The sequence below is a fragment of the Gossypium hirsutum genome, chromosome D03, assembly GCF_007990345.1.
Source record: "Gossypium hirsutum isolate 1008001.06 chromosome D03, Gossypium_hirsutum_v2.1, whole genome shotgun sequence".
NCBI lineage: Eukaryota > Viridiplantae > Streptophyta > Magnoliopsida > Malvales > Malvaceae > Gossypium > Gossypium hirsutum.
In genome coordinates this window covers 39050640-39064099 of record NC_053439.1, presented here as the reverse complement: position 1 = coordinate 39064099, position 13460 = coordinate 39050640, and the positions used below count along the sequence as shown (strand labels likewise).

Sequence of the window (13460 nt, the reverse complement as noted above, 5' to 3'; positions counted from 1 at the left end):
TTTGGGCTAATATTTGGCTATGGTGTTAGGTAATTTAGCTGGGCTAAAATAGTTTTATTTTTGGGCTGAATTTGTAAAGAAACTAAATAGTTTTTATTATTTAGTATTTATTTTATTTGGTTTTGTATTTATTGGGTTTGGGCCGGGCAAGATTTGGGTATTACAGTGGAGATAAAATTAAACCCCAAAACCCGAAAGAAGAACTCTTAAAATATAAACACAAATTTATATGAAAGCTTGAAAAACTAGTACCTAAATGTGTTATGGGTTATTTTTTTAGAGTGGAAAAGGTTCTATTTATAGGCTAAATTCGCAAGTCAAATAAGAATAAAATAAGCTACACTAATTAGAGTTTAAGTGGAAAACTACTATTAAAATAACCTACACTAATCAAAGTTTAAGTGGGAAACTAAAAACAAAGTTTAACGGAAACTAAAAACCAATAATCAACCTAGCACGAAGAGTGGGTCTACCATACTAGAGAAGAAGATGACAATCTTCCCTTTCTTTCCACCAAAATTCGATATTTATAGTTAAATTAAAGTTTAATCAACTTAACTAATTATATTTACTTAACTAATCACTGATCATACTTAATCAATATGCCATCATCCACTAACTTTTAATCCAAAATGGTTTATTAATCATTTTGGTCAATTGGTTAATTGTTATTGAAGTCCTCAAGCCTTTTGTTAATTAAAACTCTATAGCAATTGAATTTTACAATTTAGTCTCTAAGTCTTAATTAACTATTAATTTGACAAAATTACTTAACCAATATTTAATATATTTTTATAATATCTTCGCAAATATTCATAATATTTAAGGACTCAATTTACAAACATGGGGTTTCAAAACTGCATTTTTTGATGGCACTGAAAATCGGGCCGTTACATGTAATAGAACACAATTTCAAGTACCAACTAGGTTCAAAACAATTTTAATTACCAATTAGGTACTTTTAGACAAGTTTAGGGGTGTATTACATATTAACCTTTTTTTTTGTCACAAATGATACCTAAACTATACTTCGTTATCCAAATTACTACAAACATTAAAAAACCTTTTAACCAATCATTTATGACACTTAGCAATTTTAAAATTGAAAGAATTAAAAGACCCTAATGATTAAACATATCCATATATTTTGTTCTTCACCCAAGATCTACGGGGACAAACATTTAAGAACCCGTTAAAAAACTCATCCAAACCCAGTTTTTGACGACAAAACCCATATTTCAACTAGCTTCTTTTCCGTTTTTAAACCTCAATCTCGATTTTCTCAACCCAACCTAAAACCCACATATTATTTTTCTTAAAAATAACTTTATATCTTTTTTTCTATATGCTTTGCATAGAATAATTAATTACGAGTGAACCTTTATAATGAAAAAGGCGCAGATAAAGCATGAAACCCAAATACTGCAAAGAAAAGTTATTTAATAATTAAAAAAGTACAATAAAAGAGAATAAAGAAACATGAAGGGGAGGGAGAGAGTAAAACAATGAAAAGTTTTAATTTAATTAAATGAGCTTTTTTATAATTTTAATTTAATCATATAATTTTAATTTAATTTAAAAGTTTCGCATGTCACAAAATGGTTGATTATGAGATTTTTTTAATGATTAAGGTAATTTCGGTAATAAGGTATAATCTAGGTACTATTTTGGAGTAACAAAGTATAATTTAAGTATCACTCATGACCCCTAAAAAAAGTTTAGGTATCAACTTAGAAAAAACGTATACTTTACGTACTTTTATTATAGTGTAAGAGCCTTTAATTTATCGAATTGATTTTAAAAAATTTCACTGGTAGTGCACCAAATGTTTTTCCCTATTTTTATGTTTCCTTAATAAATATTACATTATTATATGTTCACTAGATGATAAAAGAATTTCCATGCCTCACTTTTATTTTGTAAAAAAATGTAAATATATGTATGTAAAAAAATTAAATTATTAATTGTTTTTATTTTTAGATAAATTACACAATTAGTCACTAAACTAATCTATATATAAATTTTCATTTGTCACTTAACTAAAAATGTTATAATTTTGTCATTAGCGTTTTCAAATTTTTTTCCACCCAATTGTTAAGTGACTAACTGTGATACCTTTTTAATTGATATTATAACAATTTTAATTCATAGCTTTTATACTTTTTGTTAATTTGACATTAATTTTATATAAAAAATATAAAATATTTAACAAAAAATATAAAATCCAATGTAAAAAAAAAAATCAAAATCCTGAATGCGTTGTTGCTAAAGAAGTAATATGTATGGGAAATAAAGAAAATGATAAATTGAGTGACGAAAAATAAGCCTTGAACTTCAAAGGGTGATGATGATGATGTACGGGAGGCTCCACAGGTAGAGATCAGGGCGAAGAAGCTGGAAGAGGACGTGGTTATGTTGGTGGTCAATTCTTTGGCTGTGGAACAACCTACCACCACCCTTGTAGCCACGGGCTTCTCTTGGACCATTTTTTCAGTAGGATAAAGACCAAGCTTTGTAATAAGAATTTTTGTGGTCCAAGGTTGGGCTGGCCTTGAATCTTGTAGGAGCTTCGCCCTTTCCGACGTCTTTCTGATGGTTAGGAGTGTGACCATTGGGTGGAGCATCTCTCATGGTGTTTTTAGTTTGTCATTGCTCATTTTTCTGATCTGTTTTGTGGGTCTTCATTGTATGGACTTTTTTTATCATTTGTTTTAAATTTTAGGTTTTTATCATGGAGGACCTCCGAGTAAAAGGGATCATATACATTTACTCAACCCCTTTTGAGTAAACTACTATGATCCCTCCAACATTTCTATTATTTAGAAGAATTAATGATAGGATCTTTTGTTATGCAAAAGTGTAAAAATTCAAAGTAGATGAAATTACCGTCCATAGTTGCATGCTACAAAATCAAGCTGGAAAATTTAATAGCTTCAGTTAGATTGGGATTCTGACTTAACATAACACAGTACATGATGCAGTTAATACTCTAATGGCCCAACTAAATCATCATCAACATCATATATGAATCGATCCCAAGAAAATTGACTGAATCTAGAGTTAGTGTTTTCACTGACAAACTTTAGGCTTGGAACTGTTTGATTTCTTTGTTTCTTTGGCTTCGTAGTGCAATAAAAACATTCAAAAACATCTTAGAAAGAAACTACATTGAAAACAAACGTGAGTCTTGATGTTTTTTTTTTCTTAGCATGTAATAAAAACCAACAATGGAACCATTCCCAAACTTTGGGAACCCATGGAGCTTGAAACCATATCAATGCCGCCCGTTTTCAAATCAATTTTTTTTTCTCCAGTTTGCGGTTTCTCTTACGAGCAAGATGGGAAACAAGAAAAGCAAGAGAACCATCTCCTCGGACCTCCGTTTTGGGTTGCTTTTGGTGTCGAAGGCTTCGGTGTTTCTGCCTTTGGGGTTTCCGGTGACTTCGGTGGCTTAGGGGTTTCCGGCGGTGTGTTTTGTGGAGTTGTACTAGCGGTGGCAGGCCGCGACGAATTTTTACTTTTTGAATGTTTTTTGCTTGCGTCGTTTTTATCCGCTTCCGCAGTCAATCTTCGTTACAAGGAAATATATTCAATTAATTACGTAAATTTATTTTCAAATTATACACGATTATACCTAATATAGGTATGATTCCAACATAAAATTACATATCAAACCTAATCAGAGTGAATTTAGATGAGTGATTTATTTACGTGCAGTTAGTTGTAAAAATAACGGTGATTATAAAATTAAATGTTATAGCATGAAACAAAAAAAAAAGTTAAACGCACCACGTCGCCCATCTAAATTCACACTTAGCAAGCATTTAAATGTTGAAATAAATAAATTATTTTGGCAAAATTAAAATTTGCTCTAATTTATTTCTACTTTTATTTATAGAAAATTAGTTAATATAAAATTTCAAGTTCAATTATTATTATCATTAAAGTTTTTCTGTTAAAACAACTAGTGTAGCACTTTGAAATAAAAAAAATCACTTGGTAGCTTTGTAACAAAAAAAGTATGTTGTAATGAACTTAACTTTAACAAAAAAATTTAACGAAGTTAACAATTAAACATACATCTTCAAACCTTAAAAATAGAGAAATTAAATTCTTTAAAATAAAAGTAAATAGACTAAATTTTAAATATATGAAAAGTATATGGAGTTGGAACATATTTTAACCCGTTAATCGTAAAATCAAACAAAGCAGAGAAGAAAATGGTATTGGACGGTTCACCTTGCTTAGGGCAAGGTAGAGAGCCACTGTAGAGGGAAGAAAATGGTATTGGACGGTTCACCTTGCTTAGGGCAAGGTAGAGAGCCACTGTAGAGGGTGCTTGGGTTGTGGATGTGGTTGAATGAGTAATCAAAATGAAGAAAGAAGAATAGGGGCGAATCTAGGGGTTGGCAGGGCCTCGACTCCCCTAAAATAATTTTTTTTTATTTTAACCCTTTAAAATTTTAAATTAGTAAAGATAAAATTACACATTACCCCCTAAAATAGATAAAATTTTGATTTAATAATTTAAAAATTATATTTTTATTATCATAAAAATTATAATTTAATTTCGGGCACTAAAAGAATTTTCTAACTTCAATGTTATTGAAACTAAACCATATGGGTTGATTGGTAAGTATCCCGTCGAAATACGGATAATGAACTGATTTTTTAGCCAACTGCTCATAACCGTCATTGAACTGAGAATTGAAACCGATTGAATCGGTGAAGCCCGAAACCCATAAATTTTTTTTGGCCCCAACTGAGAACAAAAAGTAAAATCTGAAGAAAATAACGTGGCTCAAAACTAAACCTGAGAAGATGAAGAAAATAATGTGGCTCAAAACAAAATCTAAAATTTGAACTCCTGTCGTAAAATCGAAAAGACATGAAAAACATCTGCAAGAAGATGAAGAGAAGGACCGATAGAACTGAGAAGAGTGAAATTAAAGAGAAGATGATGAGAGAAAAGTGAAATGAAAGAGATGCAAAACCATAGACCTTGAAGAGAAAAAGGCAAGTGTAACAATGTGATGTGCTCACGTGAAAGCTAAAATGACAAGTGTGCGTCCGAGTAGGCAGAGCCTCCTTGTGGTAGTTGGAAGTGGTATATATATGATTTATAAATAAAAGGGGAGGAATGAGGAAAAAGAAAGCTTACATGGGGAAGGCGAAAGATTTGACACTGGTATCCGAAAGCTGAGACATGCAACGGGAAAGATCTGATCCCTCAGCACTATGGTTGATTTGCTTAGATTCATTCTCCCTTAATACCTCCCTCATTGTTTCAGCCGCTGCATACCCATCTTCATCCTCCTCCTTCATGCTACCACTTTCGCTTGCTTTCCGCGTCGGCGGCGGTATCGGGAACTCGAACAGCGGACTCGATATCGTGGTAGGATCCAGTTCCCCTGATTTCGACATCAAGCTTAACCTGTCGTTGAAACTCGTGTTCCCCATATGTATGCTGAACAACGAATCGTTCGATGCCACACTCCAGTCCCCCGGCGATGTCTCGCTCGTCGGATTGAATATGTGCGATGGTATCCTACTTGGTTTTGGGGCATGTGAGGGTCCGTCGCTCCCTGCTGCTTCCATGATTGTGTTTCTGTCGCCTTTGACGGGCGTTGAGTTGCCGCCGGCGACTTCATTCGATGTTGATGGCGATGGATGAGAAACTTGATTATCTTCACTAACACCTCTCACTTCCATGTCTGAAATGTCTGAGATTTTGTCTATTTCTATACCATCTGAATGCCCAGGAATTCATCCTGTATCAAGTAATTAATCAACAAAATCAGATACCTTATATCCTATTTCCATTCTTTTTCAAATATTTATATTCAAAACATATAATAAATAACAAATAATTGTTATAATTACAGGCAAATAAATCATAAAAGATTAACGAAGGAAAAAAGAAGACAGAAAATTGGAATCATTAAAAACAAGAACAGCAACCTTCAATCAAATCCCAAAGAGAACTTCTGATCCATCCAGTAAACATGTCATCATTGTTTGAATTTTTCGTATTGAAACCAGCAAAAACCTAACAAAGGAACATGAAAAAGACAAAAAAAACAAACAAGACAGTTTGGGAACAACCAGACAGATCAGAAGTTTCAGACAGACAGAGAAGAAAGGGAGAGAGAGAGTAGATACGGATTGAGAGGCAAATTTTGAGGCTATGTTTCTATCTTTATATCTGTAGTTAACTGTTTTTTTAACGACCTTACGCGCCACGTCTTAACTAATTCTTTCGCAAACTAATAACCTGTAAGTATTATTCAAAATTTTATGATATTATTTTCCTTGAAAGGCCTACCATATGTTTAATTTGATTAGAATCTTATTTCACGTTTACATTTCAATGCAAATAATGTACAGGTGCCATGCCAGTCCACCTTCTTTGGAAAATTTTCAAAATCTGCTGTCAATAAATCATAAAATTTTAATGTATTTATTTTACATTATTAAATAAAATAAAATTTATTATTTTTGAGGGGCCGAATTTTTTCGAATAAGTCCTCCAAGTGTTGTCCATTAGGAAACCAACTAATCCCCTAATAATGTCAAAGTAGTTTCTCATATCCAGATTTTATTTCCCATACCCTGCAAAGAATCAAGGTGCCTTGAGAAGCCTGGTTCATAGAGCCAAAAATGCTTTGGCTGATACAGAGATACAACTTGAAAAGCTTGGAAGAAAGGTGTATAGTGCGTGATAAATGGTTATCTTGCTCTCCTTAATATATTTTTTTCTCTACACTTCACTGATTGGTTGAATTACAATCTAACAGTAACATCCCTTAGTCATTATGCTTTTGCTTTATGTGTTCGCATATTTGAAAATTTCGTAATAGCTATTTATTTTTGGGTAAATTATACATTTGGCCACTCAATTTTCTTAATTTTTCAATATTTTGGGCATCGAAAAAAGTTTACAAAAAGAGCACTCATATTACAAAGTTTGTTCATTTTGGTCACTCTCGATTATAAGAGTTGATGAAATCCTACTTGGAACACCAACTCATTTTTCTTTTTTTTTCCACATGTATATAATTTCCACCTCATTATTTGTTTTAAACTCAAGATTTATCTTCCATCCCTTTCTCTTTCCCCCTTTTTTTCAAACCCTAAATAATACTGTTGTGTTGTCATTGTCACTTCTTCTCCAATGGTCGACACCATCAAAATGCTTCTCTCATCTTCCTCTTTCACTTTATTGGAGCAAATATCCAAATTAACTAAGATCCATTCCTTTTATCCTTTTTTGTTTTTGTGCCACCACGAGAACCACCTTTCATCGGCGTCGATTGAGCACCGTTGTTCAATAGCCCAAAGTCTCATTTCCTTATTTGTTACCTTTGTTCTTTGAGGAATGGCCTAAAACCTTCTAAGTTTACCGTTTAAATTGCGATTGAAAAATTTTCTAATTTGCAAATCTCATATTCAAATGGCGTTGGTTTCCAATTATGTTGCTCTCTTCATCGTCGAATACTCTTCCACCATTCAGAATGTCAAATCTTCGTTGTTCACCATGAAATCAAAAGATGTTTGAAGGAATAAGGAAAATGAAAATAAATCATTTGAATACAAAATAATTTCTACATTCAATTGGGTTCAAATAACCAATTAATTTAAATTCATTTTCGAACCTCAATTAATTAATTTAATTAATAATTTGAAAAATCATAAATTAATTCTCAGGTCATTTTCATAGTTAGTGAGAAAACCACATTCATTTTCGAATGTAATCCATTTCTCTAACTTTATCATTTATATTCATTTGATTCAACATGCAATTCATTTTTTGTTTCAACGAGGTAGAGGATAAACTATTTGAACATATGTAATTGAGGCTCAAATGATTTATAATTAAGTTACAGTTTTTCGCCTATTAATAATAAACTCATTTAGTCACAAAGTCATTCCACTATAGTATCGTGACTAAGTTCTCCCCAACAACATACCATTAGAAAAGCAACTTAACCAATGCTCGTCCAATGACCTTGTCGTAAATGTGTTACCCTCATAGGATATCCTTAATCTTTTTGGGATAATATCTATTATCCTAATATGATCCTACTTTATCTCATTGTAACCATTACATCTTTATTCATGAAAAGTCAATCACTATTAAATAGTGATCAAGTCATGCATCACAAAGACGAACGACCCGTGGACACATTTACTTTCATCAATCATGTAATTGTTGGAAAAAACCCAGTTTGTAAACGGTTTTCTTGCATAGCAAAAAATTAAAATTTTGAAAATCGACATGGTTTGTGATATTTGTAGCAATAAACCTTAATCAAATACGCACATGTGTTTTCTGATAAGCAGATCCTTAATGTTTTCCGGCTTTCAACCAAATGATCTTCTTCACTATTCTTGTACCACGAACTGTTTCGAGTGTATGATCGAACCAATTGAACCAAAACACAGAACTAGAAAAAGCTTTCTTTTGGGGTGAAAATGGAAATTTTCTCTTATTTATTAGAAACTGGTAAAATTGTTATTTTGAAAAATATGTTCATAAGTTGAGAATAAATTCTCCCTATTTTTCGGTAAAATAACAATCTTTTAAAAGTTGTGTAAATAGATTTATCGATGCCATCTATTTATAGGAAGAGAAGGTAGAACCCTTGTAGAGTTGTAGAAGTTTATTTCTATTAGAAAAACAATATCCTAGTTTAATTAAGATATAGGAGGCGACAACCCTAGTTAATGATACTAGGTTTTTGTTGTCCCACATCCTTACATGAGGGATTCTGGGCCTCTCTCACATCGGGTCCAATTACGAGTACTTCTTTAGCCTTGACCCAGTACTCTGTAATATGATCCAACACAATTCAGTTTTTCTATTTCCCAAAATAAACTTTAATAACTACATATTAAATAATTTTCTAACCCCAATTTTACCCCCAAATTTCTTTGACAATTTTACCCTCGATAAAAAATTGAGAAAATTCGTTTAATATGTCACAAATCAACATGTTCAATATGATCGAATGATTTATTTTCATTTTCGGGCTTCAGCACAGTCCAAAAATATAAATTCATTCTTCCATCATTTTTTTAGTAATCCTATATAGGATTGCAAATTTCCATTTTTATTTTCATTTCCATTTTTGGAAACCTAAATTCATTTCCAAATGATTCAAATTCTTCATTTTCGAGAAAACCATAATCATTCCTAAATGTTTTCCATTTCTATTTTTCTATTCATTTTGTTCGTTTCTATTCAAACACGTAATTCATTTTTAGTTTCAACGAGCTAGCAGAGAGATTGATTGGGCATATGTGGTTGAGGCTAAACTGATTTATAATTAAGTTCTTACTTTTTGCCTATTAATTATAAATTAATTTAGTCACGAAGTCATTCTATTATTGTATCGAGACTGAGCTCTCCTCAACGACATACCATTACGAAAGCAACAACTCAATGTTCGTCCGATGACCTTGTCATAAGTGTGTTACCCTCATAAGATATCATTGATCTCTTTGAGATAATATTCGTTCTCCCAATATGGTCCTATTTTATCTCAGGGTAACCATTACATATTCCTTCATGAAAAGTCAATCACTATCAAATAGCGATCAAGTCATTCATTACAAAGACGGATGACTCGTGGCCACATTTACTTTTCATCAATCATGTAATGTCAATGAGAGGATATCCTTTATCCATGTTTTGGGTTATGAATTCCATTGCTGTGAATGACGCTACATACGACAGAAGTCGTACACCCAACCCACTAACATTTAGTTATTTATCTATTTGAACTTAGGCTTTTACTTATATCAAAGTGTACGAGTTACATATACATAGTCCTTCATCCATTCAGGATTTAGGTATACCACACTATGAATGTCACAAGTGAATAAATCCATAAACGGATTCATTATTTATTCTTTTTGGGTTTAGTTCGATGTACTGTTAGTCCAATCAGCCACATCTATGTCTTTATCTTCTAAGAGTCATCCGCTCTGATGCCTAAGGCCAAACATCTCCCCAATTGGACTTGATAGATGACATATTAGTCTTTCAATCGGTTTGTTCATTTTCGATTAGACTAAGGACATGTTTAGGTCCGTCTACTAATACAATTTATCTTTCTGTACTACGATCCGACCTCGTAATACCGCTTAGTATTAGTTAAACATTAGACAACCAATAAACAACATTTGTTTCCATTTTACTTTGCATGCAAAAACCATGTGAGGACGATATACAAAGTATTAATGTAATTCATGAATAATTTTATTAATTGATTTGTTCAAAAAATTACAAGTGTACTTAGACGAAAATATTACACTTAGGGCACCGGATCCAACAGTAATACTGATGAGAGGATATCATTTACCCATGTCTTGGGCAATGAATTTCACTGTTGTGAAGAACACTACGTACCATAGAAGTCATACACCCAATTCACCAACTTTCAGTTCATTATCTATCCGAACTCAAGCTTTTACTTACATCAAAGTGTACGAGTCACGCATATATAGTCCGTCATCCACTCAGGATTTAAGTATGCCACACTATGAATGTGACAAGTGAATAAATCCATAAACGGATTCATGATCTATTCTTCTTGGGTCCAGTCTGATGTACTGTCAGTCGAGTCAGCCACATCTATGTCTCTATCTTCTAGGAGTCATCCGCTCCGATGCCTAAAACCAAACATATCCCCAATTGGACTTGATAGATAACATATTAGTCTTTTAATCGGTTTACTTATTTTCGATTTGACTAAGGACATGTTTAGGTTTGTTTACTAATACAAGTTGTCTTTTCATATTACAATCCGAACACGTAATACCGCTTAGTATTAGTTTAAACATTAGACAACTAATGAGTAACATTTGCTTCCATTTTGCTTTGTGTGCAAAAACCATATGAGGATATTATACATAGCATTAATGTAATTCATGAATAATTTTATTAATCAATCTGTTTAAAAAAATTACAAGTCTACACTGACGAAAATATTACACTTAGGGCACCAGATCCAACATCTTTTTTTGGACTAGCATCTAAAGCCCAAATGAGTCTTTCTCCTATTTTCTTTCTTCTCCATAATCTGTTCGAAAAAATTACAAGTGTACATTGATGAAAATTGAGGGACTGCTGCCAGGGCTAAGGAGACATTAACATTTAGGCAAGCCACGATAACAAGGATAAAGAAATAATGTGAGTTTTTGTAACCTGCTTCTAGACGATAAACGATGATATGCTGCTTGCATGAACTAAGAATTATATGAGTAATCTATGCACGAATATTGTTTTTGAGTCATGATAAGCTGATTAATGTTTCTTTAATATAGATGAGAAATAGATAGATGTATTGTATGATAATTGGGGACAAACCTCAATGAGATAGATGAAGTTAGGATGGGAAATGGGGAGTGAACTTGTTAGATGCCACCGCGGGTGAAGCTTCAAGCCTTACGAAAGAACACTACGGTGTTCGAGCATTAAGGTTAAGTAGTGTAAATGAGGAAATAAGATGAGGACTTGAGAAATTAGTATTATGAAAAGGTATTTACCGTGATGGCGGTATCAACTGGTCCTTCAGGACGACATCATGATGACGATATATGGTGTAAGACTATAGATGAAAGACACTAGGATAGTCTAATATGATGTACATAGCATAGGACCATAGATGAAATACGCCATGACAACATGGTACAAGATATAAGGTATACAATGTAAGACCATAGATGAAAGATTCTATGACAACTAGGTATAATGTGTAAGACCATGGATGAAAGACTTTATGACATTATATGATAGCACGCCAGGATGGAGGATCAGTGTAAGACCATAAATGAAAGACTCTATGGCATTATATGATAGCAAACCAGGATGAAGGATCAGTGTAATACCATGGATGAAAGACTCTATGGCACCCACAAAATAGATTGTTCATTAAGAAAGTAAACACAAAACAACTAGTTCGCCGAGACAGTAAACATGGGGTGGTCCGTTAGGACAAAGGGAATACGTGGTGAGAAAGGTGTAAGACCTTATCTCGACTAAGGTAACCAAAAGAATCTGACAGTAAGCGGGCTCAGATAGTTCGCCAAGACGTTAAACATGGGGATTATGCTGAGTCAGACTATGGTGGTATGACGTTATGATATTAAGGAAATTCTGTTGGGACGGTAAATGCGAAAGGTTTGCCAAGAATGATACAGAATGGGTAAACAACACGTCAATTGAGTCCGCTAGAGGGGCAACATATCTTATACGGTTAATCAGACACAAGTCAAACTCTACTGGTCTAACATAATGAGTCTTAGGCTAATGGAAGGTCTATTGGAAATCTATAGGGAGAAGAGGCAAAAAAAGGCTAGTTGTTCAAAATAGTTTGTTAGCAAACTATGGGAAATAGAGGTAGCAACACGTGATTAAGCGGAACCGAATAGTAGGGATTCGTAAGTGAAGGTCAGCCAGGGGCGAAATAAGTCCACTGACAACATCATAGAGAATAGTTTGCTAATAATAGTGGAGAAAAAGTAAAAGTTAGGGTCGGAGTAAGGCAAAGTTAGGTCTACCCTATTAAGTGACCAATATCGTAAAAAAAGCACCCGTGTCTCACAATAAGATTGAGTCAGGGCAACAAGAAGCTGTAAGTGAAATGGAGAGACAACAACATCTCCGGTGAAATCTATGATATACCAAAAGGAGATAGGAAGTTGAAATCTTTGCCAAAATGATAGGTGCTAAAAGTAAAAGGTTTTAATCTTATTTTAATACATTTTTGGGTGATTATTCGATGTTAATGGTGAATTTTATGCTCTTAATCCTTTAAATTAATGTTTTTATACTTAGGAGAGCATTTAGGAGCAAAAGGAGCACAAAAATAAGTAAAAATAAAAAAATGAAGCAAGTTAATAAAGCCACACTGACTAGACCATTCCATATGATCGTGTGAGTCACACGGGCTACCACACGGCCATGTGGCAGGCCGCGTTGATTTAACGAATTACACTCCAAACAGTGGAAAAACGTAATCTTTAGGATTTTTCGGGCATTCTGAGACCTGTATATGACAAAAATAAGAATATAGGAGTGAGCTGTCATAGAATACTCAAGAAAACAACTCGAAAAACACAATTGAAATGGATTCTAAAGCAGATTTCAATCAAGATTGAAGATTCCCTTTTGATTTCTTTGGAGATTATTATGAGTTTATTTGTTTCTTGTGGTTATACTGTATTTTGGCTGTTTTTAATTTCTACCATGAACTAATTTTCTAAATACCTAGGGAAGATGAACCCTATGATGAATTTTGTCATTTGATTTTTATTTTACGCAATAAATACCTAGATCTTGCTTTCAATTATGTGTGCTTAATTATTGGTTTAATATTTTTAGACTATTGATCCATGCTTGATATGCTTAAATCAGAGGAGGAATAAACCCTGTTTAAGAGTAGATATAGTGT

At 33.1% G+C, this 13460-nt stretch overlaps 1 protein-coding gene across 1 annotated transcript; it reads right to left on the bottom strand.

Annotated features, from left to right (window-relative positions):
• Positions 1 to 2858: 2858 nt before the first annotated feature.
• LOC107949786 (proteoglycan 4) lies at positions 2859 to 6176 on the bottom strand. The gene is made up of 3 exons (XM_016884544.2): positions 5962 to 6176; positions 5162 to 5771; positions 2859 to 3568 (listed from the first exon to the last, which is right to left on the bottom strand). Exons 2-3 carry the CDS (start codon positions 5710 to 5712, stop codon positions 3328 to 3330), a joined length of 792 nt encoding a protein of 263 aa, XP_016740033.2. The 5' UTR covers positions 5713 to 5771; positions 5962 to 6176; the 3' UTR covers positions 2859 to 3327.
• Between the last annotated feature and the right edge of the window lie 7284 nt (positions 6177 to 13460).